General features: G+C 43.6%; 1 protein-coding gene across 2 annotated transcripts; it reads right to left on the reverse strand.

The window, feature by feature from the left end:
• On the reverse strand, window positions 1-23,016 carry man2c1 (mannosidase, alpha, class 2C, member 1). Of its 2 annotated transcripts, XM_012818780.3 has the most exons (26): window positions 22,831-23,016; window positions 22,410-22,535; window positions 22,193-22,316; window positions 21,932-22,002; window positions 21,412-21,589; window positions 21,126-21,315; window positions 20,646-20,752; window positions 20,267-20,377; window positions 20,038-20,130; window positions 19,754-19,870; window positions 19,224-19,319; window positions 18,972-19,117; window positions 10,278-10,401; window positions 8,993-9,114; window positions 8,522-8,607; window positions 6,474-6,629; window positions 5,740-5,822; window positions 5,349-5,443; window positions 5,107-5,211; window positions 3,278-3,434; window positions 2,085-2,228; window positions 1,538-1,647; window positions 1,155-1,234; window positions 868-1,010; window positions 560-663; window positions 1-432 (listed from the first exon to the last, which is right to left on the reverse strand). In XM_012818780.3, exons 1-26 carry the CDS (start codon window positions 22,929-22,931, stop codon window positions 318-320), a joined length of 3,084 nt encoding a protein of 1,027 aa, XP_012674234.2. In that variant the 5' UTR covers window positions 22,932-23,016; the 3' UTR covers window positions 1-317. The 2 variants fall into 2 exon arrangements, with proteins under 2 accessions (XP_012674234.2, XP_031420687.1); XM_031564827.2 differs by lacking the exons at window positions 1-432; window positions 560-663; window positions 868-1,010 and having other exon boundaries at window positions 1,189-1,234; window positions 1,485-1,647.
• Between the last annotated feature and the right edge of the window lie 3,896 nt (window positions 23,017-26,912).

Raw genomic sequence — 26,912 nt, forward strand, 5'->3', positions numbered from 1 at the left:
TAACAATCTTCCAATGATTTATTTCACAGCTGTATCCCAAATACCAAAAGACATACAGTAGACAGTCCACAGTACAAAATTGTCCTCACAAACAAAGCCACTCGTGATGGGTGTCTGAGTGCTTCAAAAGTAAAAAGTAAAGATTAAGTCGGAGAAAAAATATTTCTTCTGCTGCACAGCCGAGAGGTGGCAGGGAGTCGGCAGGTAGGTAGCAGGGAGGTGGCAGGGAGGTGGCAGGGAGACGGCAGGGAGGTGGCAGGGAGGTGGCAGGGAGGTGGCAGGGAGACGGCAGGGAGGTGGTAGGGAGGCGGCACTGCTCATTCAAGGATTAGCAGGAGAGATCTGATCTGGAAGGGACTGAAGTGGAGAGAGATTCCAGACGCTGTAATGTCCGCTCTGTGTTTCGGGTCCGGGCGCTCCAGAAGATCACAGCTGGGAAGAGAACACACACACACACACACACACACACACAACATGAACATGACCATGAGCTATTACTTTGCTTTCTTCCGGAATCACACGCACAGGCCTGTGGGGCCGGCTGCTGAAGCACACTTACTGCCAGGCTTCACGCAGGGGCAGAGGGGTGGAGAGCGTCACAGAGGTGCTGCCCCCATGCGATTCATACAGGCGAACAACCAGAGCATTCTTCTGGAACTCCGCCTGACAGAGAGGGAGAGATCACGTTATGGAACGTGTGATTTGATCCGTTCGTGTGTTTGTGTAAAGATTGAGGTAATTTCACTGGGCATGATTGCTAGCGTACATACTCCCTTCCTCTGCCCACGTGTGTGTGTGTGTGTGTGTGTGTGTAAAAGATGGTTTGTTGAACGAGGTCGCATCCATCCTGTCTTCCTGGGAGGATACCTGTTTGATGGTTTCGAGGATGACCCCATCAGCGCTGACGGAGAACGCACTCAAGAGTTGAAGGTTGGAGGCGTTTGGCACCAGCCGAAGAGGATGGTTGAGATTATAGGCACACTGGATGACAGACGCGTCCTGGAAACACCCTGCAGGACACACACACACACACACACACACACACATTTGTACTTACACTTTCCATACACGTCTATTACCTCGGACGTCTCATTTGTTTGTTTTGCTGAGAGTTTTGACGTGAATTTGAACTGCAGGTTTGCAGGAAAGCCTACCCATGTGAGGCATGAGGGCGTAGGTGAACCGGTGACTGCCCATATCAGCATGGAGATCCGGAGCTTTGGGGGCTCGGAGTCTACGAGGAGAAAACAAAATCACTTGTGCTTGTTCTGCCACTCAGACAGGGGGTGTTGTTTGTGCACTGATAGTGTACTGTAGAAGCATACTCAAACAGGGGTGTTGTTTGTGCACTGATAGTGTACTGTAGAAGCATACTCACTCAGACAGGGGTGTTGTTTGTGCACTGATAGTGTACTGTAGAAGCACACTCACTCAGACAGGGGTGTTGTTTGTGCACTGATAGTGTACTGTAGAAGCATACTCACTCAGACAGGGGTGTTGTTTGTGCACTGATAGTGTACTGTAGAAGCATACTCACAAGGACAGGGTGAGCGTGTTCTGGAAGCAGGAGTAGCCGTACTTGCAGTCGTTTAGCACCGCCACTCCAAAGCCATGCTCCGACAGGTCTGCCCATCTATGGCCCCACACCTAAGAAGGAGGAGGAGGAGGAGGAAGAGGAGGAGGATGAGGAACACATTTTCATCTCAAGTATTTTTTCATCCCTGTATGAATAGCATAGTTACAGAGAAGAGCTCATGTAGCAACTGGCCATCCGCTACCTCTATTCTCTCCCTCCATTATTATCTTCAGTTTAGCAGACACACATGCATATGTACAGTATATACCCATATACAGTACATGCATAATCCATGGGCACATCATTTAATGCAGTAGAATGTGTTTAAATTCCTACCACAAATGGATGGCATGGCACTGTACGACTAATCATTAGTACATAGTCACCGTGGGCTAGTATCAAATCCGGGTGTTGCCAGGTAACGGACTAGACATGTCTCAAAGGGAAGCTAAATCTCTCTCAGTCTAACTAGACCCCCAGCAGGCAGTCTGTCTCCACAGTCCAGCACCTCAAAGCGGGCCCAGTCCCAGGACGTGTTCCTGTGCGTGGGCCTCTGCAGGTGCCCAAACTGGATCTCATAGGTGGCGTCGGGACTTCGCACCCGCACTGGGAATTCCACCTTCAGGAACTTATGGCTCTCGGCCCACTCAACCTGACACAAGGAAAACCACACAGTACAAAACAAAGAATAAACAACACAAACAAACCAACAAACAAACAAATGAGCAAACACAACCATTTATTACCAATTTCATTTACACTCACTTACACACACATACTCTTCCACTCACACACATACACTCAGCACATACTCCCACTCACACACAGGACCAGATTCATTGTGATGGTGATTAGAAGGCCTGACACACTGTCCAGATCTCTCAAAGGTTATTATTTCTATAACTACACATCCTTACTATGAGATGCCGCAGGCTTTTTATACAGGCTGACACAAGACCCTACACCTCTACACGCTAACCCTACCCTCTCCACCAATCAGAGTTCACGCCTTATGGGACACCAGAGCATGAGTGAGACCAAGTAGAGGCCAAGTAGATCACTAAGCATTCAGCCCAGTAGATCACCAAGCATTCAGCCCAGTAGATCACTAAGCATTCAGCCCAGTAGATCACTATGCATTCAGCCCAGTAGATCACTAAGCATTCAGCCCAGTAGATCACTAAGCATTCAGCCCAGTAGATCACTATGCATTCAGCCCAGTAGATCACTAAGCATTCAGCCACTGCTGACCACACTGGACTACGTTCTACATTTTGTTTTCTGCTGTGACTCTGCAATTACGTCTGTTCTGTAAATCACTGAGTATGTAGTCCAGGTCCTGGTTCTGGTTCTGGTTCTGGTTCTAGGCTCTGTGAAGCACCAAGAGACAACTTCAATAGTGGGGCAATAGGGGGCGACAGTGGTACAGGAGGTAGAGAAGTCGTATAGTAATCAGAAGGTTTCTAGTTTAATTCCCTGTCGAAGCGTCCTTGAGCAAGACACTGAACCCCTAATTGCTCCTGATGTGCAGTGTGCCATCAGTGTAAAATATGTATAACTTGTAAGCCGCTTTGGATAAAATATAATGTAAATAGTTCCTGGCGCTTCATAATTTGAACTGAACTGAAGCGACCGTCCTGTTCCCATGCATTCTCACTGATGGCTGCTCCAGGCGGTGTTGGGTGCTCTTTGTCTTAATACCTGAGTGCTGAACTTGAGATAAGGACAGTCAGCATCCAGAATGACCTCCTGAGTGATGGTGCTCTTGCCGCTGACCCTGAGGGAGAAGCAGACGCTTCCTCGCAGGCCCCCGGAGCTCGTCACCGCAGCCGGCTTCATCACCTCCACCACCGGCCTCCTGCAGACGCATTGGCATTCCACCATTTCATATACTCATCCAATGGAGAATAACATCAGACCAGACATAGAGTCAGACCCTCCAGGAAGTTGCGATGTTGCGATCGCACCAATTCACGCGAATTCAACGATTCCCCGCGAATTCAGTGCGACGTTGCAATTTTAACACATCACCGCAACTTTCCCGCAAATTTGACAAATTATTGTCGTCTCCCACAACTTTCTCCCTTCCGCTACACCAAGGGCAGAAATTCTGCCCTGTGGACACGGTGCAGACACTAGCAGAGTTCTAATCCGTTGTAAACAATGAGAATGGCTACACCAGACATGGATATTGAACACAGCCCATGTCCACACTGAAGATTCCGAAATAGATCTGGCTTCAATTTTTTATAATTTTCCGCAAGATGTGCGTGGCCCTTTTTACATAGAGTCTGGTAATATATCTATGAAATGTAATGAACATTATTTATTTTGCTGTGAATAATGAAGGAAGCAATAAATCTGATTATTTCCCAAACCCTCGAGAGCTGTTGCCATGGAGATTTAACATTACTTTTGGATTGAAGATAAGGTAGCAGCTAGTGTAAAAGAATGGATTACTTGAAATTGGACGACTTTAAATTAATATATGAAATTGAACAACATAAACACCTGTACGGATAAAATAAATCAACAAGGATAGCAAAACAGATTGATAAGCATAGAATGAGAACGGCAGAAACGCAGGCAGGACGTCAGGTGACGAAACAGATCAAAGTGACACAGGCTGGTTTTTTTTTCGTTTTATGTGAAGGCTGAGATATTCATAACATTTTATTCAGTCTTACTTGTGGTCCTTTTGTAATACCAACAGGTGCACTTCGTTGTGGATAAGTAAATCCTATGTACTGTTCCCCCTACGTGTTTAGCATAACATAGCATAACTAGCTATGTTTCTAGATAACTGTCTAACAGCTGTTGCCATTCCCACAAGACGAACATTTGAATGATGTCAAAGTAAAAGTCTGTTACTATACTGTGTTCGTTTCCATAACAACAATTCAAGCAATATACATTTTCTGACCTAAATAAGCAGAGGGCAGAACAGCCTATTATGCTACATTTTTGTAGTCCTGGTAATCTTTAGTTTGGCATGTTGGTAAGGTTATTTAGAGGACCATTTCTCAATGTTTTTTTTTTTAAAGAATGTTTCTTTATTAATTCTTTATTTTTCAACAAATAACTGAATTATAATTACAAAGAGGGAAATTCGCAACTTTTATCGCAACTTTCACTTGCTCCCGCAATTTCATCGCAACAAACACCTAAAAAACACCGCAACTTGTTGGAAAAGCCCCCGCGAAATCAATAATTTTAGGCCGCAACTATCACAAAAAAGGCCCGCGAAATCCTGGGGGGACTGATAGAGTGTGTGTGTGTGTGTGTGTGTGTGTGTGTGTGAGAGAGAGATAGAGAGAGTGTGTGTGTGAGAGAGAGAGAGAGAGAGAGAGACAGAGCATGTGTGACAGAGAGACAAAGAGAGTGTGTGTGTGTGTGTGTGTGAGAGATAGAGAGAGAGTGTGTGTGTGTGTGTGTGTGTGTGTGTGAGACAGAGAGTGTGTGTGTGTGTGAGACAGAGAGAGAGTGTGTGAGACAGAGAGAGAGAGAGTGTGCGTCTGTGTGTCTCTCACCTTGTTTGAAGGTGGTAATCCATCACATCCCAGGCGTCCCAGTACAGAGGCACGTCATCAAACACCACAAACTGGTTTCCAAGACAACCGTCGGCAATGGCTTCCCTGAAACGGGTGTTAGATGAGACCGTGAAGGAGGGCGCGGTAAATCTTAACTGGCTGAGTGGGCACTTTAATTAATGTGACTGGCTGAGTGGGCGCCCTGTGGCCAGCAGGACATTCAAGCGGGGTGGGAACCTCACCTATTTGTGTTCACAAGACTAAGAGAAACTAAACAGCCCTTCTGGTCCAGGACTGCGCGCAAAATCCCATTCTCCATCAGGACAGTACAGTCGGCCTAGAACCAAACAGAGGTGAATGAGTCTGCCTCTGCCTGTGTGTGTTTGTGTGTGTGTGTGTCTGTGTGTCTCTGTGTGTGTGTGTGTGGGTGAGTGTGAGTGTGTGTGTGTGTGTGTGTAATTGTGTGTGTGTGTGTGTGTGTGTGTGTGTGTGTGTGTGTGTGTGTGTGTGTGTGTGTGTGTGTGTGTGTGTGTGTGTGTGTGTGTGTGTGTGTGTGTGTGTGTGCTGGATATCTGATGCTTCTTCCAAAAGAGGTTGTATAAAATGATACACAACAGTTCTCTGGGTGCTTACTTGTGTTGTAACTGTTACTGGACAACTGGGCTTTGCAGACTCCTGGACTACAGCCAAACCCACACTAGGTACTCTAGCCAGAGCTGCAGAGAGAAGAACAACATGGTACATGTGTGATGAAGCAGGATTCATGCTGATCAAAAGATTACAAGTGTGATGTGAGGATGTGTGCAACCATTCTGTGGCCAATACAGAATACACACTACACCCTTGAAATGTGTGTGTTACCTTTCACTATTACAGTAAAGCAAACATAGGGTATAGTTGGTAAAGTATGGTATAGTTATAGTACATAGTAATAAATAATATAATATTTCTGAATAATAATAATAATACAAACAATAACAATAACAATCATCATAATTCTAACCCATTGTGAGTATGGAGGGGGGTGGGTCTGGGATTCCAAACACCACTGTTGAGCATTCTGGAGGTGTCATGGGCATAATTCAATAAAACACTTACAAAGGAAGGTGCCCACTTGACAACCCCAGTGAAATGCTCACGAAGGCATTGTTGTTGTTGTTGTTGTTGTTAAGTATTTGGTATGATGGTTTAGTGCACCCTGTTGTTATAATAGTCAGGCTAGGTTGTATGGCATGGATACTTGCATGTGACAGTGAGAGGTTTGGTTGCTGTAGGAAGTCCCCACCCAATGGCACAAGGCATTTATTATCTTTTCCTGTGTAAAACTAAAATTATATGAATCATAATATCTTTTTGATAATATTTACCCAGCTTTGGTGGCACGGTGTCCTCTTCCAGTTGTATGACCTCAGTGCGCTCCCAAGCCAACGTGTTCAGCACTGCAGGACAGGCACCTTCCTGGCCACCCGAAATCAGGGCCCCACAAGCCTCCTGCAGCAGTCTGGTGCCAGTGGACTGGACCTCTGAAGAATCACAAAGATCACATTAAACACACACACACACACACACACACACACACACACACACACACACACACACACACACACACACACACACACACACACACACACACACAACAATAAGACAAAAATAACAGTCCGCTGCCTGCTCTCACCACGGCTCAATAAGTACACTATTCAGGCTTTCCATACCACAGTATCAAAGTCAGTATCAATATTTGTACAGTCATGGACAAAAATATTGGCACCCCTGCACTTCTGTCAGATAATGTACCACTTCTCCCAGAAAATTGTTGCAATTACAAATGTTTTGGTATTCTATTTTTTGCATTAGAACAACTAAAAAAAGCAGATAAGAAAAGCCAAATTTGACATGATTCCACACAAATCTCCAAAAGTGGACCGGACAAAATGATTGGCACCCTTTCAAAATTGTAAGAAATAATTGTAATTCAAGCATGTAATGCTCCTTTAATTTGTATTTAAACTCACCTGTGGCAAGTCACAGATGCTGGTAACATATTAATCACATTTACAACCCATTGAGCAAAGTTGACTCAACCTTTGTGTTGTGGGTCTGTGTATACCACACTGAGCATGGACAAAAGAAAGAAGAGCAAAGAATTGTCTGGGGGTTTGAGAACCAATATTGTAGAAAAGCAGGGACAATCTCAAGGCTACAAGTCCATCGTCGGAGATCTTAATGTTCCTGTGTCCACTGTGCGCAGTGTCATCAAGAAGTTTACAGCCCATGGCATTGTCACTAACCTCCCTGGATGTGGAAGGAAGAGAAAAATTGATGACAGAATGCAACAAAGGATTGTTCGAATGGTGGATAAAAAACCTAGAACAACTCCAAAACAAATTCAAGCTGCCCTGCAGACACAGGGTACAACAGTGTCAGCTCGCACTATCCGTCGCCTTTTGAATGAAATGGGATGCTATGGTAGGAGACCTAGCAGGTCCCCACTGCTGACACAGAGACATAAAAAAGCCAGCCTGGAGTTTGCCAAAACCTTCCTGGGGAAGCCAAAATCATTCTGGGAGAACGTTCTGTGGACAGATGAGACTAAAGATGAGACTAAAGCCGTTTACAGAAAACGAAATGAGGCCTTCAAAGAACAGAACACGGTCACTACAGTCAAACATGGTGGAGGTGGACCAATGTTTTTGGGTTGCTTTGCTGCTTCTGAAACCCAATGCCTTGACTGTGTGCATGGCATCATGAAATCTGAGCGCAATGTAGGGCCCAGTGTCAGAAGCTGGGTCTCCGTCAGTGGTCATGGGTCTTCCAGCAGGACAATGACCCATAGCTCACTTCAAACAGCATCCAGAAATGGTTAAGACAAAGCACTGGAGAGTTCTGAAGTGGCCGAGATGAGTCCAGATCTTAATCCCATAGCACACCTGTGGCATGATCTCAAAGCAGCAGTTGAGAGAAGGCACCCTTCAAATGTGAGAGACCTGGAGCAGTTGGAAAAAGAAGAGTGGTCCAAAATTCCAGTAGAGAGTTGTAAGACACTCATTCATGGTTACAGGAAGCGATTGATTTCAGTTATTTTTTCCAAAAGGTATGCTACCAAATATTAAGTTGAGGGTGCCAATAATTGTGTCCAGTCCATTTTTGGAGTTTTGTGTGGAATCAAGTCAGATTTGGCATTTTTTCTCAGATTTTTTTGTGTTGTTCCAATGCAAACAAAAGAAATAAACATGTGAATACCAAAGCATTTGTCATTGCAACACAACAATTTTCTGGGAGGAAAAAGGAAGTGCAGGGGTGCCAATATTGTCGTATAATGACTGTATGTGTGCTGCTGGCTCCGATAAGGAATCTGTTGAGACGAAACAATGGTATTTCACACAGGAAGACCCCGCAAGGCCAGACACAAACTCACCCTTGTAATACTCCAGAGCATCATCCACCACCATTTCTGTGCAGCTGCCAGGAAGAACATCGTGGAACTGGTTGAGAAGCAGCAGCCTAGGTCATCATCAAAAGAGAAATTATTTCCCTCTGCAGGGTAGGACGACTCCATTTAAACATCCCACATCCCACATCACACTGGAAAAGCCTGTATACAAAAGAGCGAGGCCACAACAATAGGCCGGGAAAAACACAATGTGTCTTTTCTACAGTCACCTGGACCCTGCAGTGGTCCTTCTATTTTAAGTCCACCATTGTTTGAATAAAAATAATACATTTTATAAGTGCCACAGGACTCTTTTGTTGTTTGAATGTATTTTGAATATTTCAGACTTTTCAGAGGTTACATTGTTAAGCTATCAGCAGTTAATGTAAATGCCCTTGTCGGCAGACACAAAGGCTAGACACAGCACACTGATAGTGTATCGCAGTGCAAGGTTACCTCCAGATCTCTTGCAGTTTGGCAGCAGGGTATGAGAAAGCCTTGTTGTGACACAGGGCAAGACAACTGGCCACCTCAACATCATGGAGCAGAGCCTCGCACTGACGGTTCCCCAGTTTGATCTGAAACACATCACTACATCACAACATACAAACTCACAGACATAACCCACAATCACAGACACAAAACACAATCACAGACATAACCCACAATCACAGACATAACCCACAATCACAGACAGACAACAGCCTCAGAGATGTAACACACAATCACAGACATAACACAATCACAGACATAACACACAATCACAGACATAACACACAATCACAGACATAACACACAATCACAGACATAACACAATCACAGACAGACAACAGCCTCAGAGATGTAACACACAATCACAGACATAACACACAATCACAGACAGCCTCAGAGATGTAACACACAATCACAGACATAACACAATCACAGACAGACAACAGCCTCAGAGATGTAACACACAATCACAGACATAACACACAATCACAGACAGCCTCAGAGATGTAACACACAATCACAGACATAACACACAATCACAGACATAACACACAATCACAGACATAACACAATCACAGACATAACACACAATCACAAACATAACACACAATCACAGATGAACAACAGACCCAGAGGTGTCTGTCCATTCCTAATTACTGTAACAGCCCCAGGAGCTAAGAGCATAAGTGTAGTAGTGTAAGTGCTCAATACGATTAAGGTGATGCTCAGGTGACAGCTGACCTTCACACACGTCTCAATCAGATCCGGCCTAAATAGGACTAGCTGGGTTGTACCCTAGAGGTCATCCCTAGAGGTCATCCCTGAGGTTAAAGTATTACAAGTGATGCAGTAAGCTTCTGTAGCTCATCTGATAGGGGAATGTGATAAAAACACCAGGATCATGGAGTCGAAACTCGGTTGCTTACTAAAAGCACGTGTTAAATGAGTAGAAGTCAATGATATTGGGAAAATGGATAGTGGAGAGTAAGGATATTGCCTCACACTCAAAAAATGACCTTAATGGAAAAGGCTATGCGAACATGTAACAGTAGAACAGAAACGCCTAATACTAAAACTTTGATGATTCATTGTGAGCCACTCCGGTTAGATGACGCATCTAAAATCAAATCTTATTCTGCTCTCATCATCACACTTCCCCAACAGCTCGTGCCGCTTTCAGTGCTCCACCCCGCTGAGCCCTGCTGCTGCTGAGTGAGGCATACTGGAAGTGGTGGGAAGCGAGCCGCACCTTAGCCTGGGTGGTGTAGGTGCCGTTGTGCAGTTCCAGGAAGAGCTCTCCCGTCCACGTGCACAAGAGGCCGGAGTCACCCTCCAGCGCTGTGAAGAGGTCATCTGGGCTCGACATCCGAACCCTGCCAAAGACAGGCAGAGGGGGACAGCTGGGGTTGACAGGTCTTAAGTACGGTCTTAAGTGAGTTCTTAAGTACAAGTTGCTGCTCATTGCCATTAAGAAGTGCAGTATACTAACTAATCAGTTCAGTTCAGTTCAGAGGAATTCAGGGTTTCAATACAATGTACGTCTCATGTACACACATACTGTTACATACTACTAAACCTTACTACAAGTGCATCTATAAGACATATATGGAGCAAATTAATTGATCAAATATTAAATACATATACATATAGACACTTAAAATGAGTACAGCTAATGTGACCATCCTTCCCTCAGTGGTGTCTCTCTCACTATCTTCCACATCTCCCGACAGTATTCAAGGCTTTCCCACATCACCTCTCATACAGTATTCCTGACTTTCCCACATCACCTCTCACACAGTATTCCAGGTTCCAAGCTGAGTTAAAACAGAGCCACATTTTTTGTGGTAAAATAAATTTCAGTGGTAGGAAACCAAAAGGTGGCATAAGCATTTTGACTTCCTGAGCCCCCCACAGCCCTCTCTACACACAACCACACACACACACACACACACTATACACACAAACACACACACACTATACACACACACACACACAGAGAGACAAACACACACACACTACAGACACTCAGACACAAACACACACACACACACACACACACACTATACACACACGCACACAGAGACAAACACACACACACACACACACACACACACACACACAGACACACCCACTATACACACACACCTCTCCCCTTGCTGGTTTCAGTGTTCTCGTCTGTCAACACACCCTTTCTCTTTTGACACCTGGTCACCAGCTGACATAAGACAGATAGACTCCCCCCATTCCGCGGAGTAGGGCTAGAGGTTTTTCACCAATGCCGTTCTACCTCACAAGGAATATAGGCTCGGGTCAAAATCATTATGCCTCCATGTCTACAAGTCATTTTTATGACACTATCTTCAGTCGGAAATTTGACAAAAATAAATAAATTGAACAGAACTACACTTAACTGAAATAAATTCATGACAGAATGTTCTATTATGATGAGAGTAATTTCAATAATGATTCCACATGAATAGGTCCAATATGCGGCTTCAGACTTTCCCAAAGGCTCCAGAGCACAGGGTGCTCACACTGTAACCTTATATGACTATGTGAATGTGCATGATGTCAAGGCAGGAAGAAATTATGACAAAGAAACGGTAGCCGAAGTGTTGAAGGCTGAGTAAACAATGAGTGTGGGTGGTGTGCGTGTGTGCGTGCGCGTACGTGTTTGTGTGTGTGTGTGTGCGTGTGTGCGTGGGGGGATCCTGTCCCCTGCTGTCGTGACCCATTCCTGGCTCACTGTCCGGTCCAGTTCCAGCAAGCCCCGTCAGAGTGTATCTCGTCTGAGGAAACAATACTGTCGGCACGTCTGACCCAATGCCCTGTCATTTCCGCTCTTTTACTACACTTAGGTCTAGACTGAGGTCGGGTGTGGGCACTGAATAGCATAGTTTATTTGAGTGCGTGAGTGTGTATGTACGTGCTTGTGTATGTGTCTGTGTGTGTGTGTCTGCGTATCCTTGTGTCTATGTGTGTGTGTGTGTGTGTGTGTTTGTGCGTGCTTGTGTATGTGTGTGTGTGTGTATGTATGTGCGTGCGTGCTTGTGTATGTGTGTGTATGTATAAAAATTTGAATTTAAATTAAAATAAAAACGAGGCTTTATTAAAAAAATGATAACTGACTGAAACTGTATTGTGTCTTTACAAAACTAACTAAAATAAAATAGAATTATAGAGAAAATGTCTTTAGTTTTCGTCTTTGTCAATGTATTTCATAGATGTCAATTTATTTCATACATAGCCTTAGTCTATCTTTCACTGTACCACTTTTAGTACACGCCCCTCGCCTGGTGGCAATATCATGGCGGCAAAAGTCGGGAGAAAGCGACAGAGTCCTATTTGGGATTACTTCAAACAGTGACGTGCGGTGACGTTCGTGGCTGGTGAGCCACTGACTCTTTTAGAGTCAGATTTACAAATATATAAACGCAATGGAGTAGATTAAATCATCATTCAATTGGCAGCTTGCACACAATCCTAAGAGAAATAATGGGAATGAGGGGTGAGAAGGCCACCCCTCCCCCTTGCTAATATTTAGTCTCCGCTGTACGTCCAAAACCAAATCTATTCTTGAGGTTCCAAATATTTTCAAAGCAATTTGGCTTTGAATGTGAGAAGTCGATCGAGTTATCTTCTGGTCCGTCGTTTGAAGCATACCTTTTAGCTACGGCATTGGTCTCCCATTATTGATCACTTCACGTTTTGATTGAAAGTCCAGTTTTGAGAATTGTTTCAGCTTAGCTATAGAATCTTCCATTTTCGCAGTCAAGGTCAAATATAAGTGTAGAAGAAGAGCAACGGCAGAACAAGCATAAACCCGACAGGTGGGCTCTTGTATACTACTTATTATTTATTATAGCTTGTATCTTCTATTCATTTTGAGCATTTTGTTTTGCAAGCAAAAAATGAAGCTTCCCTGACTGCCTGCCCCCCCCCCCCCCCCCCTAAACTAAACTCAAACTAAGCATTTTCAAAAAATTAAAACTAAAATAAATAGCAAACCCACTTTAAAAACGAATTAAAACTAAACTGAAGGGGCGCTCGTGGACACGGAACATGTAAGACGTGTGCTTCAGTGCTCCGAGGCTAAGTGACTATATGTAATTCATTTCGGCATAATATTCCATTTTATACTTATTTTATCGTATCAGCAACAGTTTATTGAATGCTCGGTTGAGAAATGGCTTCTGGACGGAATAAACCGGACTCGGGGAAAGGCAAAAAACTATTTTCATCTGCTGGAGATGCTAATACTATGGATGCTAGCTCGCTACAGGAGATGGTTAACAGTCTCAGGGATGACATATGCGGTAAAATCGACTCGCTCTCCACTGACTTGAGGTCTGAAATTGCAACAGTTCGAGCTGAGCTGAAAAGTGTTATAGCACCATTGCAACATAAAGTTGAAAAACATGATAGCACCATCTGGTTGGATGCAGCATGCTCCAAATCTCTGAGTGACCACTTGAGTGAGTTAAACAACATCGTACAGACTCTAAGAACTCAGGTGGATCAGCTGAATGCTAAGTGCGAGGATCCTAATCCGACCGAATTTGTCTCTGGGCTTTTGCAGGATATCCTGAGTCTTTATAAAAAACCTATCCTGGATAGAGCCCACCGTAGTTTGCGCGAGAAGCCCGGCAAAGACAAACCACCCAGACCGTTCATCATTCGCCTACACTACTACCAGGATCGCGACCGGATTCTACGCAGGGCTGGAGAGGCTTTCCCCCTAAGCTACCAAGATAAAAGAGTCTCGATCTTCCCCGACTACACAACTGCTGTGGCCAAAAAACGGGCAGTTTGGGGATGCAAAGCGTCTCCTTCGTCAAATCAAAGGAGTGAAGTTCAGGTTGTTGTTCCCTGCCCTGCTGAAAATGACGTTGCCTGATGGAGCACTACACAAATTCGAAGACCCTTCTGCAGCAGTGGATTTCATCAAGAACATTACCCCTGCCTAACTCCAGGATACAGATCACGGTGAGCTAACGGTGACAAATAAGCTAAAAAGACTTGACTAGCTTGACTGCTAAGCTTGAACGTCCTTGCTATTTTCCCTTCTCTTTTTCATCTCCAAATAGCTTAGCAACAGTCTAATTTGCTTCGTTTTCTGGTCATTATTTGACTGTCTCTGGTTTCTGAAATAACTTAATCTACATTTTGAGCTGATGTTATATTATTTGTATTTGCCACTCTTATATTGTTCATTTAAGTCACTAGTCTCTGGTAGCACGTCGGCGGCTCTCTTGAATGAGCAACGGTGCTATTTCAGATTGTTCGTCAATGTTAAAATGGGATATGCGCGCGTCCTGTTCAGCGGACGCTTTAGCAAGGTGTGTTTTGTGTTTTGTCTTGTAATTTTCTTTTGTGTTTTGTTTTTTCTATTTTTATTTTGTATGTATTTGTCGATTATTATGCCTGCCTAAATAGATTTTCATTCGTGGTTGCCATTTATAGTAGCCTACTTAACGTGACTCAGTTTTTCAAGCCCTGTTTATCAAACAGTGATTCATGCCACAGTCTCATAGGAATAAGTTGAATTTTGTCAGCTGGAATTGTAGGGGACTAAATGCACCAGTTAAACGTAGCAAAGTCCTGAGTCATCTTCGTAAATTAGAGGCACACATAATTTATTTACAGGAGACACATCTAAAAGTGGTTGACCACACTAGGTTGAGAAAGAACTGGATAGGTCAAATATATCACTCAACATTTCAGGCCAAGGCCAGGGGTACAGCTATTCTCATACATAAATCATTTGTTCCAATGTCCTAGCAGATCCAAATGGGAGATATATTGTTGTTACTGGGAAAATTCATAGTATCCCCCTCATTCTCGCGAATATTTATGCACCTAATTGGGACGACTATAATTTTTTTATAACTTTTTTCTCCAAGCTTACAGATACCGGAACACATTCTCTCATACTTGGAGGAGACTTTAATTGCTGGATTAACCCAACCCTTGATCGATCATTAACCAGAGCACACTCTCCATCTAAATCAGCAAAAACAATTCAATCCTTCATGGAGGAATTTAACATGTCTGATCCATGGCGTTTTCTATATCCAAACAGTAAACAATACTCTTTTTTCTCTAATGTCCATAAAACATTCACACGTATTGATTATTTTTTAATGAATAACAATTTATTACCTTCTGTTCAGTCTGTAACATATAATCCCATAGTAATATCCGACCATGCGCCGATCTCTCTGACAATAGGTTTTGATGGACCTAATTCAACGCGCCCTCCTTGGCGCTTCAACACTCGCCTGCTATCTAGTGATGTCTTTGTCCAATCCATCTCCAATCAGATCAACACCTTTATAGAGATTAATAAAACTCCTGATATATCTGCATCAACCCTATGGGACACATTGAAAGCATATCTCAGAGGGAGCATTATTTCATACACTGCGTTTGAAAGGAGGACAAGGGAGGCAGAATTGTCTGGGTTAATGCAGAAAATTGGTCAACTTGACACAATATATGCAGCCAACCCCTCCCCTGATTTATATAAAGAACGCCTTGCCCTTCAAGCTAACTTTAATATTTGTTCTACGCATAAAGAGGAAGAACTGTTACTTAGATCTAGATACAAGTATTATGAACAGGGAGATAAGGCAGGCCGTCTGCTTGCACACCAACTCAAACAGGAATCCTCCTCTCACCAGATTCTTCAAATTAGGACCCCTCTAGGCATGACAACAGATCCAAAACAAATCAATGACCACTTTAAGGACTACTACAGCTCGTTATATGCGTCTGAGCACCCTCCCGATTCTACCGCTTTTGATCTTTTTTTTATTCATTGGACATCCCAAAGGTGGATGAGGAGGCTGCTAGCAGACTGGATCAGCCTCTGTCTGTAGAAGAACTTGGGACTGCTATGGCCTCAATGCAGTGTGCACGGTGCCCTGGACCGGACGGCTACCCAATTGAGTTTTACAGAACATTTTTTCCACTATTGGCCCCCCTACTGGTCGATATGTATAATGAATCATATACAAAGCATACCCTTCCATCAACTCTCACTCAAGCCACCATATCTTTGATTCTTAAAAAGAACAAAGATTCTTTGGACTGTACCTCTTATCGGCCTATTAGCTTGTTGAATGTGGATTTAAAGTTACTTTCTAAATTATTAGCACTTCGCTTAGACTCTATACTGCCGACCATCATATCCCCAGATCAGACAGGATTTATTAAAAATAGGTATTCATTCTACAACCTAAGACGTCTTTATAATATAATCTATAACCAACCCTCATCTAATACCCCTGAAGCCTTGATCTCCCTTGATGCGGAGAAAGCATTTGATCGGGTGGAATGGGCATACCTCTTCTATACAATGCAGAAATTTGGCCTTGGACACAAATTTATCACATGGGCTCAACTATTATACTCTGCTCCAAAGGCCTCAGTCAGGACTAATAACAACTTTTCTGAATATTTCTGCTTACACCGCTCCACTCGACAAGGATGCCCATTGAGCCCTCTTCTATTTGCTATAGCAATTGAACCACTGGCTGTTAGATCAGGCATAGAACATAAGGTGTCGCTTTACGCGGACGATCTTTTACTCTATGTATCAAACCTGTCCACATCTATACCTGCAGCACTTAAATCTCTTGCAACATTTGGCTCTATATCAGGCTACAAATTAAACTTGAGCAAAAGTGAGTTGTTCCCACTAAATGCTGCAGCTAGAGCATACCCTACCCATTCTTTCCCATTTAAGATAGCAAACCACAGATTTACCTACCTAGGAGTACAGATCACAGAAAAGTTCCATGATTTATACAAATTCAATTTTGCTACTCTGCTGTCCCGTGTACAGAAAGACTTTGAACGGTGGTCTTTACTGCCCCTATCACTGCCAGCTAGAATTAATTCTGTTAAAATGAACACCCTTCCTAAGTTCTCCTACCTTTTTCAGAGTATCCCCATTTTCCTTCCACAAACATTTTTTCGCAAGATTGAGAGTCTGGTCACAGAGTTCATCTGGAATAGGAAGCCACCTAGAATTCGCAAATCATTTCTCCAAAGGCCCAAAAAACTTGGGGGCATGGCATTACCAAATTTTCAATATTATTATTGGGCAGCCAATATTAGAGCTTTACATTACTGGCTGCATTCAGACACACTCAGCCCCCCCCCCCCCCCTACTTGGTTGCAGATGGAAGCCTTGTCGTGTAAACCCACATCTTTGAAGGCCTTAATGTACTCTCCCCTCGGATTCCCTCTGTCCCCATATACTAAAAATGTATGCGTTAAAACATCATTGAGAATATGGAACCAGTTTAGAAAACATTTCAACCTAAAAGCTCTTTCCACCCTTTCTCCTCTTACTACAAACCCTGTCTTTCCTCCTTGATTGACGGAGCCTGGTCGGTATGGTCTATGTTGGGTATCAGGACAATTAATGACTTGTATATAGATGGCTTATTTGCATCATTCCAACAACTGTCTGAGAAATACTCACTGCCCAAACCGCAGTTCTTTAGATACCTACAGATACGTAGCCTTGCTAGATCCTTGTATCCCAATTTTCCGCACCACCTGCCAGCCTTACTGACTCCCTCTTTATGCCCCTCCCAAATATTAAAGGAATGATATCTTATATTTATAATAGTATGTATACCTTACGACCAGTAAGTCTCAACTTAATCAAAACTCAATGGGAGGAGGACCTGGGGGATGAGATCTCAGACGAACTATGGGAATCAATCTTACACCGCGTGCACTCCTCATCAATATGCGCTAAACATGGCCTGATTCAGTGCAAGATTGTCCACCGTATTCATTGGACAAGGGTCAAATTAAGCCAGATTTTCCCAGATGTTGACCCAACATGTGAGCGGTGTCACTCATCACCTGCATCCTTGGCACATACACTCTGGTCTTGTCCAAGTCTACATGAATACTGGTCCAAGGTCTTTGATATCCTATCGGATGTCTTGGAACTGACAATTTCTCCCTCTCCTTTTACTGCTTTGTTTGGTGTTCTCCCTCCTACAGTACCCCTCTCTTCATATAAGGCTGACTTTGTTGCATTTATCACACTTGTGGCAAGACGTCTAATTTTGCTGAGGTGGAAGTCTTCAAATGCCCCTTCAATCAGTTCCCTGATTAAAGATATTCTTTCTTTTATGAAGATAGAAAAAATAAGAAACACCATTAAGGGCTCTACCCGCAGGTTCTATAAAACATGGGGATGTCTTTCTAATTACATAGACAATTTGAACCTTCCCTATGTGACAGACTAGAGCTGGGTACACACTGTTTAATTAAATAGACTACAGGCAAACCAATGTAGTTACATTTCTCTGTAGAATGCAGGCTTTGTGTGTTTTGTTTTGTTTTTGTTTTGATTATTTGTATCACTATTTTGATTGTTGTTTCTTTTCTTTATATAGTGTATATGTCATGCACACTATATGTATGGGTGGGTGGGTGGGGTGTTCTGTGCGCTGTTGTTTTCATATAGCAATGCGTGGTATAACTTCTTATAATAATTATAATAATCTTATAATAATTTGTATAATAATCTTATAATAATTCGTTTCTCAAATTATTTTTTCCAGTTGTGCCCTAGACATATACCACATATCAGTATCTTGTGTGTTTGTATTTGTACTTGGAAAAACAATAAACAAACTAAAGAAAAAAAACTGAAATTGAAAACAAAAAGTCAAAACGAAAATAAAAACTAGTGAAAAATGCAAAACTATAATAACCTTGGTGTGTACATGCTTGTGTATGTGTGTGTGTGTGTCTGCGTGTGTGTGTGTGCTTGTGTCTGCGTGTGTGTGTGCGTGTGTGTGTGCTTGTGTGTGTGTGTGTGTGCTTGTGTCTGCGCGTGTGTGTGTGCTTGTGTGTGTGTGTGTGTGTGTGTGTGTGTGTGTGTGTGTGTGTGTGTGTGGACACTAACTTGGGCAGTCCATCTGTGTCCGCCACACGCTCCAGTCTGTCCAGCATAAGCTGGGTTGGACCACCTCCTCCGTCTCCAAAACCAAAGAGTGCAGCACTGTGATTGGCTCGCCCTTTGTCCTTGTTGTTCTTCAGCGTGTTCACCAGCTGGTGGGCAGAGGAGAGGCAAAGGGTGAGTGCACTGGGTTCAATGACCACAGTGTCCAGTAGAGGGCGCTGTAACACCAGGTTAGTGTACGGGTGGCACACTCACATCCTCCACCTTGCCCTTCATCTCGTAGGAGTTCCCCGGAGGAAAGTGAGTGAGAACCTGCGAGCCGTCTATACCCTCCCAGAAGAAGGTGTTGTGCTGGAGATAAAACAAGGGAGGAAGGGAGGGAGGGAGAGAAAGAAAGAAAGAAAGAAGGAAGGAAAGAGACAGGGTGGAAGGATGAGAAAAACAGAAAGAAAGAAAGAAAAAAGAAAGATGAGGACAGATGAAGAGAAAGAGAGAGAGAGAGAGAGAGAATATTAACAATAGCTCTATGATGGCCAAATTTATGACGATTAAATAAGAGGAAGTTAATTTCAACTCCACACCAACCCAACCTCTGTCTGAAAATATTTGATTTATTCCTGCCAACAATTCAGTTCCAGTTCATGTCAAATGACTGATTTTGGATGTTTGACATCACTGCTGCCACTTCTCCTAACGAAATACTGAGAAAATCATTAATCATTAACCACATCAAAACTGGATACTTTGGCCCAGGCAGTGCACCAACCCAGAGGGGTGAGTCTTACAGGAAAGGTGTTGACCAGGTTCCAGCTCAGCTTCTGGGTCAGAAAACGGGTGATGCCACTGCCCTGCATCAGCTGGGGCAGCTGGGCGGAGTAGCCAAATGTGTCGGGTAACCAGAACTGCAGTAAAAAAGAACCACACACACCACAGAGGTCAGTCACCATTCAAGACACGACACGACCAGGCTTTAAACAACAATAACCAGTGTCGGTGGCAGCTCTCTGTTTTCCATCTATAAAAGTATCTTGGTCCATTTATGGGAGCTTGCGGGTGGAAATCCTCGTACCTCTTTGCAGTAGTTCCCGAACTCGGCCTTGAAGAAGTTCTGGCCTTCCAGGAACTGTCTGACCATGGATTCGCCAGATGGCAAGTTTCCATCCTGACACACAATGGAGGAGAGACTATCACAGTGCTGTTTATAGGTGGTGGTGGTGTGTGTGTGTGTGTGTGTGTGTGTGTTTTCCAGGGTCTTATAAAGCAATGTGACAGATGGATTAGAGTCAGGGCAGGCTTACCATCTCCACCCATGTTCCACCCACTGGGATAAAGCGGCCCTTCTGGACAAAACGCTGGATCTGAGAGTACAACCCTGGGTACCACTCCTTCACCCAATGAAACTGCTGGGCCTGCAAACACACACACACACACACACACACACACACACACACACACACACACACACACACACACATTAATTGGCTTTAATTCACATCTCCTTCAACTATAGACACACACACACATGCTTGAGCACACACACACACACACACACACACACACACACACACACACACACACACACACACACACACACACACACACACACACACACACACTGCCAGGGTTAGTGGTAGCATTTCATTTAAACAAGTTGTAGTGAAATAGTGTTGTGTCTACCTGGGAACAGGTAAAGATGAAGTCAGGGTTCTTCTCCATGAGGCGAATCACAGTGACCCAGCTGCGTCCGCACTTCCTGATGGACTCCTCGTAGGGCCACAGCCAAGCTGAGGGGACGACAAGCATTGAGCGCTGATGTAAGGCGACTGAATACAGCTGTATCAACAGCCTGTCAACCCTAACAACGACCTTATGCACACATCATCCTTTAGCATGATTACATCTGATGAAGACAAGCTTGGCCTCTCACTCTTACCCCTCTGGCCACACACTGACGTGATGGTTAGTGCTAGGAAGCCTAAGCTAATAATTGCATGCAGTATGTTGTCATTTGTGTGCGTGTGTGTGTGTGTGCGTGCCTGCGCAAGCACATTCGGTGTCTCTTTATGTGTGTGGTGTGTGTGTTTTTTTATGTGTGTGTGTGTGTGTGTGTGTATGTCTTTAAGTGTGTGTGTGTGTGTGTGCCCTAGGCTATGTCACCTGAATCTATGTGACAGTGGCCCATGGCATGGACGATGTGCTGACTCTCCCCGTTTCTCTGCTTGAAGAATTTCTGTGCCAGGCTTCGGGCCGCAGCGAACGTGCTGGGGTTAGCTGGATCGCAGAGATTCACCATCTCATTGGCCGTGAACAAGGCCTGGAACCCTCGCTGCTCCCCCTCACCTAGCAACTAAGAACAACAAATCAGGACCAATCAGAACCCTTCTGAGATCTCTCCTACCCGACATGTTCCCTGCAGCTCCCCACATATCCCTCTCACCCCTACCTTAACAATGTCCACAAGCATCTCAAAGTCTGTCAGGAGCTCTCTGACATCACGGTTGAACACAACTAGCTCGGCCTTCTGCACAGAGAACTTCTTGTTGGGGTCTGGAGCTGCGATCATGGACCCCAAACCAGCTCCAAAGAGGCCGTTGCAGGCCAGTTCCACATAGAAAGTCACGCTATGACAAAAGACACAGGTATAAAGCTATAAATCACTCAAAACACTTCTGGCTATTAGCTAGCTATTTGACAAATGCAGCATCGGTTAAGCACATCTTTCAGGATGCCTACTGCAGTCATGCTACATCCAGATTCAGGTCATCCTCAGTCAGTTAAGCTTCAAATCAACTCATGCGTAACAACCTTGCGTGTAACAGCAACAAGAACATACTGTATATAGTTTGTGAATACTGACACAATAAAGATGAACATACTGTATATAGTTTGTGAATACAGACACAATAAAGATGAACATACTGTATATAGTTTGTGAATACAGACACAATAAAGATGCTGCAGACCTTTGGGGCTTGTTGTCCTGGAGACACTCTGTCAGTATGTAAGATGTCTTCTCACCCTCTTTTGTCAGCCCCTGCCAGAACAAACACAGACATGCTTCTGCAGTGATTTAAAGTGCAGACATCAAAGTACAGCAGTCATGATATTCTACAAACGTCTTCCGGTTAATATGTAACCTGTAGGCAGTCAAGAAATAAGACGTATTGAAGGCCTATCTAAATCCGCAATCAGCTGTGATAAACTCCTTTCCCGTCTGATCTCACCTGGACTGGCTCCCCGTCCTTCCAGACCATCCCCTCTCCATCACTCTCCCACCTGAGGTGCACCTCCTTTCCTCTCCATGAGTCGGGGACCTTCAGAGACACCCTGAACCAGCATGTCCACCACCTGTCAAAAAAAGGAAGGCGCTTTATTAGCGAAAAAGAAACAAACTATAGGAATAAACCTTTAAGAAAGGTACCCTCATGATAGCCTACTTACGTGGGTCCAAAGCTATCTCCAACAGTATATGGTTGGAAGGTGTGTTTGACGGCCTCTGAGAAGGTAATGCGCTTAGGAGACAGGAAGGAAGAAAGCGAGTCCAGCGAACAGGTGTCTCCGTAAAGCCTACACCAAGGACACAAGTGGAGCCGAAGCATGGGGAGTCCTGTTATCAGTGTGTACTCGGTACCATGGATGCTTGAACTAGGTGTTGCATAGAACAAACTTTTCTGTGTGCCGTATTAGAGAAACCATGTAGGCTACAAGATACGTTATTTGTTATCCATTGGAACAACCCTGCGAACTAAAATCACAGTTTGCTCTTCTTACACTTTCACAAGGTTTTGGTGCTGTGGCTTAACAACTTCAAGACTTGATAGCAACGTTGAAGTAATTGGCTACAACGTTAACATTATGTTACCTTCCTCTGAGATTGCAGTCCGTGAAATAAATATCAGATGTGAACTTCTCTGCACGCTCAAGAAGTGTCCTCCTGTGCTTTAGGACGGGTTGGTGATACATGATCACTGAATACCTGCAAAGCTAAATAACCGATCCGTTTATGAAGCAAAACAACATGAATGAACGCAGTCCAAAAGGCACTACACTGACGTGCACCCGGAAGTACAATCCACAAGGTTTTTGTGCTTGTTCAGTCTACAGATGTCGCTGTTGTACAGTAGGTCACAAGTTGGAAACTATTGATGCTGTGGATGTCGCTACACGATGGTAGTCCTTTTGGGGATCGTAGTCCCTCACATTGCGCATGCGTCATTTTGCGACACTGTCGACAGCGAAGCCGCGCGCGCATGCGTCACAACGACAGATCCGTTTTCAATCATGGAGAAAAGCAACGAAAGCCAGTTTTTTGAAAACATGACCATTTATTTAAAAACAAAGAAGATGTCACAGTGGACAAAACAGATGAGGTGGAGGATCAAAAAGTCTCTCCCCAGTTTCGTTTCATATGTTGACGTAGAGCCTTATGCTGTTAGCCGTTTACAACATAATTAAATATAACATTAAATATACCCACATTATGCGTTAAGACAAGCCCTGGATGTTGACGTTTAAACCGTTTACAACATTATTAAATATTACGTTAAATAAACCTACATTATACGTTAAGACAAGCCAGATATGTTGTTGTTGATGTTGAGCCTTATGCCGTAAACCGTTTGTGTCTGAGCATGCGCAATGTGAGGGACTACGATCCCCCAAAGGACTACCATTGTGTAGCGACAGTGGATAAGGCCTGTATTTCTGTTTTATGAAGTGACAATTTTCGCGAAGATCCCATTATGCCATGTTTGATATAACGGAATCTCGGCCAGAGCAGTATTTTCCCAGTTACATACTCTCTGGAAACCAAAACCAAAGTACGCATTCTTTGCAGACAGATGATGGATAAATCCATCCAGTCCAGAGCTTAGCATCGTCTGCAGAGGTAGCAAACTGTGCATCTCAAAGTATAGGTTTTACTGGATACAACAGGGCTCAACCCTATATTCAACCTATATTCAACCAACGTTCAAATGACATCCTATAGAATTCCTCTGTGTCATAGGACCTCTGTCTAAAGGCGTTATATTTTAGGTCCAAGTATGTCAGTCTGAGATTAAGGCTATAGTGTTTGCACCGTAGCAGAAGACATGTGCTCTGCATACCCATAGGATATCCAAAACATCTGCGTTGCTCAATCATAAGTAAATCTCATACAGGCTCCATTTGTGACTGTGCTAGGTGTATCTTATGTGTCAATGTCACCATAAACCAGGAACTGAAACAAGGAACTATCATCCCTCCCAGCTCAAAGTTCTGCCCAGGTGTGAGGTACTGATCTTTGAAACGGGTCATAAAACGTGAATGTTTTCATTCCAGTACTTACCAAAGGCGAAACCAGTGTGCAAAATGAACTTGACCTCACCACCTGCATGGTAGATCAGCAGAAACTGGACTGTGTGCAACATTATGGCCTCTTCTCATTCATAATTATGTGGGCTACGTGGATGTGCTTTACCACAGACCAGGGACAGACCCCGGGAGATTCAGGGGATCAACCATGGAAAGGGGTTCTGGAACATGTCAGGCAGTGTACATTTAGTAGATTCTATAGGCAGTGTGCATTTAGTAGAATTTATAGGCAGTGTACATTTAGTAGATTTTATAGGCAGTGTGCATTTAGTAGAATTTATAGGCAGTGTGCATTTAGTAGAATTTATAGGCAGTGTACATTTAGTAGATTTTATAGGCAGTGTACATTTGGTAGATTTTATAGGCAGTGTACATTTAGTAGATTTTATAGGCAGTGTACATTTAGTAGATTTTATATGGGTTGAAATTTTTGCATCTGCCCTAGTTGATCACATTTGGCCACCACATTCTATGACATCACAGAGAGGTCAAGCAGAGACGAATGAGGCTCAGTGAGAGAGCTCTCTGGTTTGTGTTTGTGTGTGTGTGTGTGTGTGTGTGTGTGTGTGTGTGTCCATATGTATGTTCGTATGTATGTGAGAGGGAGAAACCCAAATCCATGCACGGCAGCTGAGAACTGTGCTGAAATCAGTTGGAAATAACACATTTGTTGTGCTTGGTTGTTCACAGTGTGGCCCGCAGGTCTGATATCACACCCCAGCGTGAGCCTCGCTGGCAAATCCCCCCAGACAGGAAGGCTCTGGATGTGTGTCATCTTTGCTAACTCCTATGAGAGCGGCACACTATGGATGTGACACATTCCACTCCACATCCTTCGGGGCAGAAGCGGGGAGGCGCCTAGTTTAGGACTGGCAGAGTTTGAAGAAGCGTAAGGGTCACAGTCTGTTTTTTGTTTTGTTTTATTCTATGCAATATTGGCATACATGATTCCATGGAACAGGCAGCAGACTCAACTGGAAACTTTGAGTTTGTGAAATACGCATAGGGTGACTGAAACAAGTCATAACAGCATCCCATCTTTGAGGTTTTTTTTTACGGCGATGAGGAAAAATCAATGATGTCTGTGATTTCCATTCAATGCAAAAATCCAATGTGTTCATGTGAAGCATCTGCACGACAACTGGTATTCATTAAATATCTTTATCCTCTGATAGTCAGTTATAACACAGTGAAGGACTACTAAAGAAATCAAATAAACAAAGCACTTAAAACATCAAATCACATTCACATTTCACAGTATTCAGTCTTCACCTTGCAAACATCAGAAATTTTAATGTTATTACTAGCTACTAAAAACCATGACAACAATGGACACAGTGTGTCACTGATTTGTCGGGTAAAACAAAAGAACGAGGCAGCTATCTCTTGATAAGCTTAGTAGTTTTCTTAATTCTGAACGAGGCTTCTGTCTCTTGATAAGCGTAGTAGTTTTCCTAATTCTGATTCAATGTCTCCCAGTTTGTTATGCAAACTAACCCAATGTCTCCCATGCTGATGAGTACAATGGGCCTCATTCTCGAACGCAGTTAAGAAGAATTTAAGAGGAATTTAAGAGGAATTTCTTCTGAATTGGATTTAGGACAACATTTGGCATTCATGAAAGTTTTCTCATCTGGGATTTGCTCTGAACTTCAGAAGACTTTCCGAACTCGAAATAGCAGTCGTAACTCGGCCAGAGTTTTCTCAAATGCGATTCCTTCAAAAACCACAAGATGGCCCCATGGGCCCCATGGGCCATCTTGTGGTTTTTTGAGGAATTGCATTTAAGAAAACTCTCCGTGTTAATGAATTTGTGAGAAATCGTTGGTGATTGCGTTCACATCAACTCTACAGATCCTCGGATTAAAGTATCATTAACAATTACGTTTCACATGTAGGCCTAAAGTCATGATTCTACGAGGCACCGTGATGTCATAAAATAAATAAAAGGACTACACCGGAATGCTGCGCTCGTCTAGTGAGCGTCGTTTGGCACTGCCGTCTGTGCAAGTACGGCAATCCAGAATTTTCAAGTAGTTCCACGTTGGTGGAACGAACTGCCTAGCACTACCAGAGCAGGCGCGTCCCTCTCTACCTTTAAGAAGCTTTTGAAGACCCAAAGACCCGAAATTTCCTATTTCGTTTTTCTATTTCTTATGTAAAGTAGTATTTATTGTTACACTAGGTCTCTATTGCTCGTAGCTTGACTGTTCTATCCCTTGTACGTCGCTTTGGACAAAAGTGTCTGCTAAATGACTTAATGTAATGTACACGAACACTGCAAACGTAAGTGAATAAATAAATAAGCACTAAACTCAATCACGTTGATATAGCTATAGTGGAATAGAATGGACACATCTACATCCTGCAACAGTCCATCTCTGCACCGTTCAAGTCATAGACATATATAGTTGAAGTTAGATCTGCGTTAACTCGACGGTGATCGCTAGGCGCTTTGACATGACTCGTTTACGAGTTGCTTTCGTGTAGATTCGGTCGATTCCGACTGCACACGTCACTACGGTTGCGTGCCCTTATAAGGAGCTGGCAGGGCGTGTATGTATGCAAATTCAGGAGCACGAGAACGCG

Source organism: Clupea harengus, chromosome 3 (assembly GCF_900700415.2).
Source record: "Clupea harengus chromosome 3, Ch_v2.0.2, whole genome shotgun sequence".
Lineage (NCBI taxonomy): Eukaryota > Metazoa > Chordata > Actinopteri > Clupeiformes > Clupeidae > Clupea > Clupea harengus.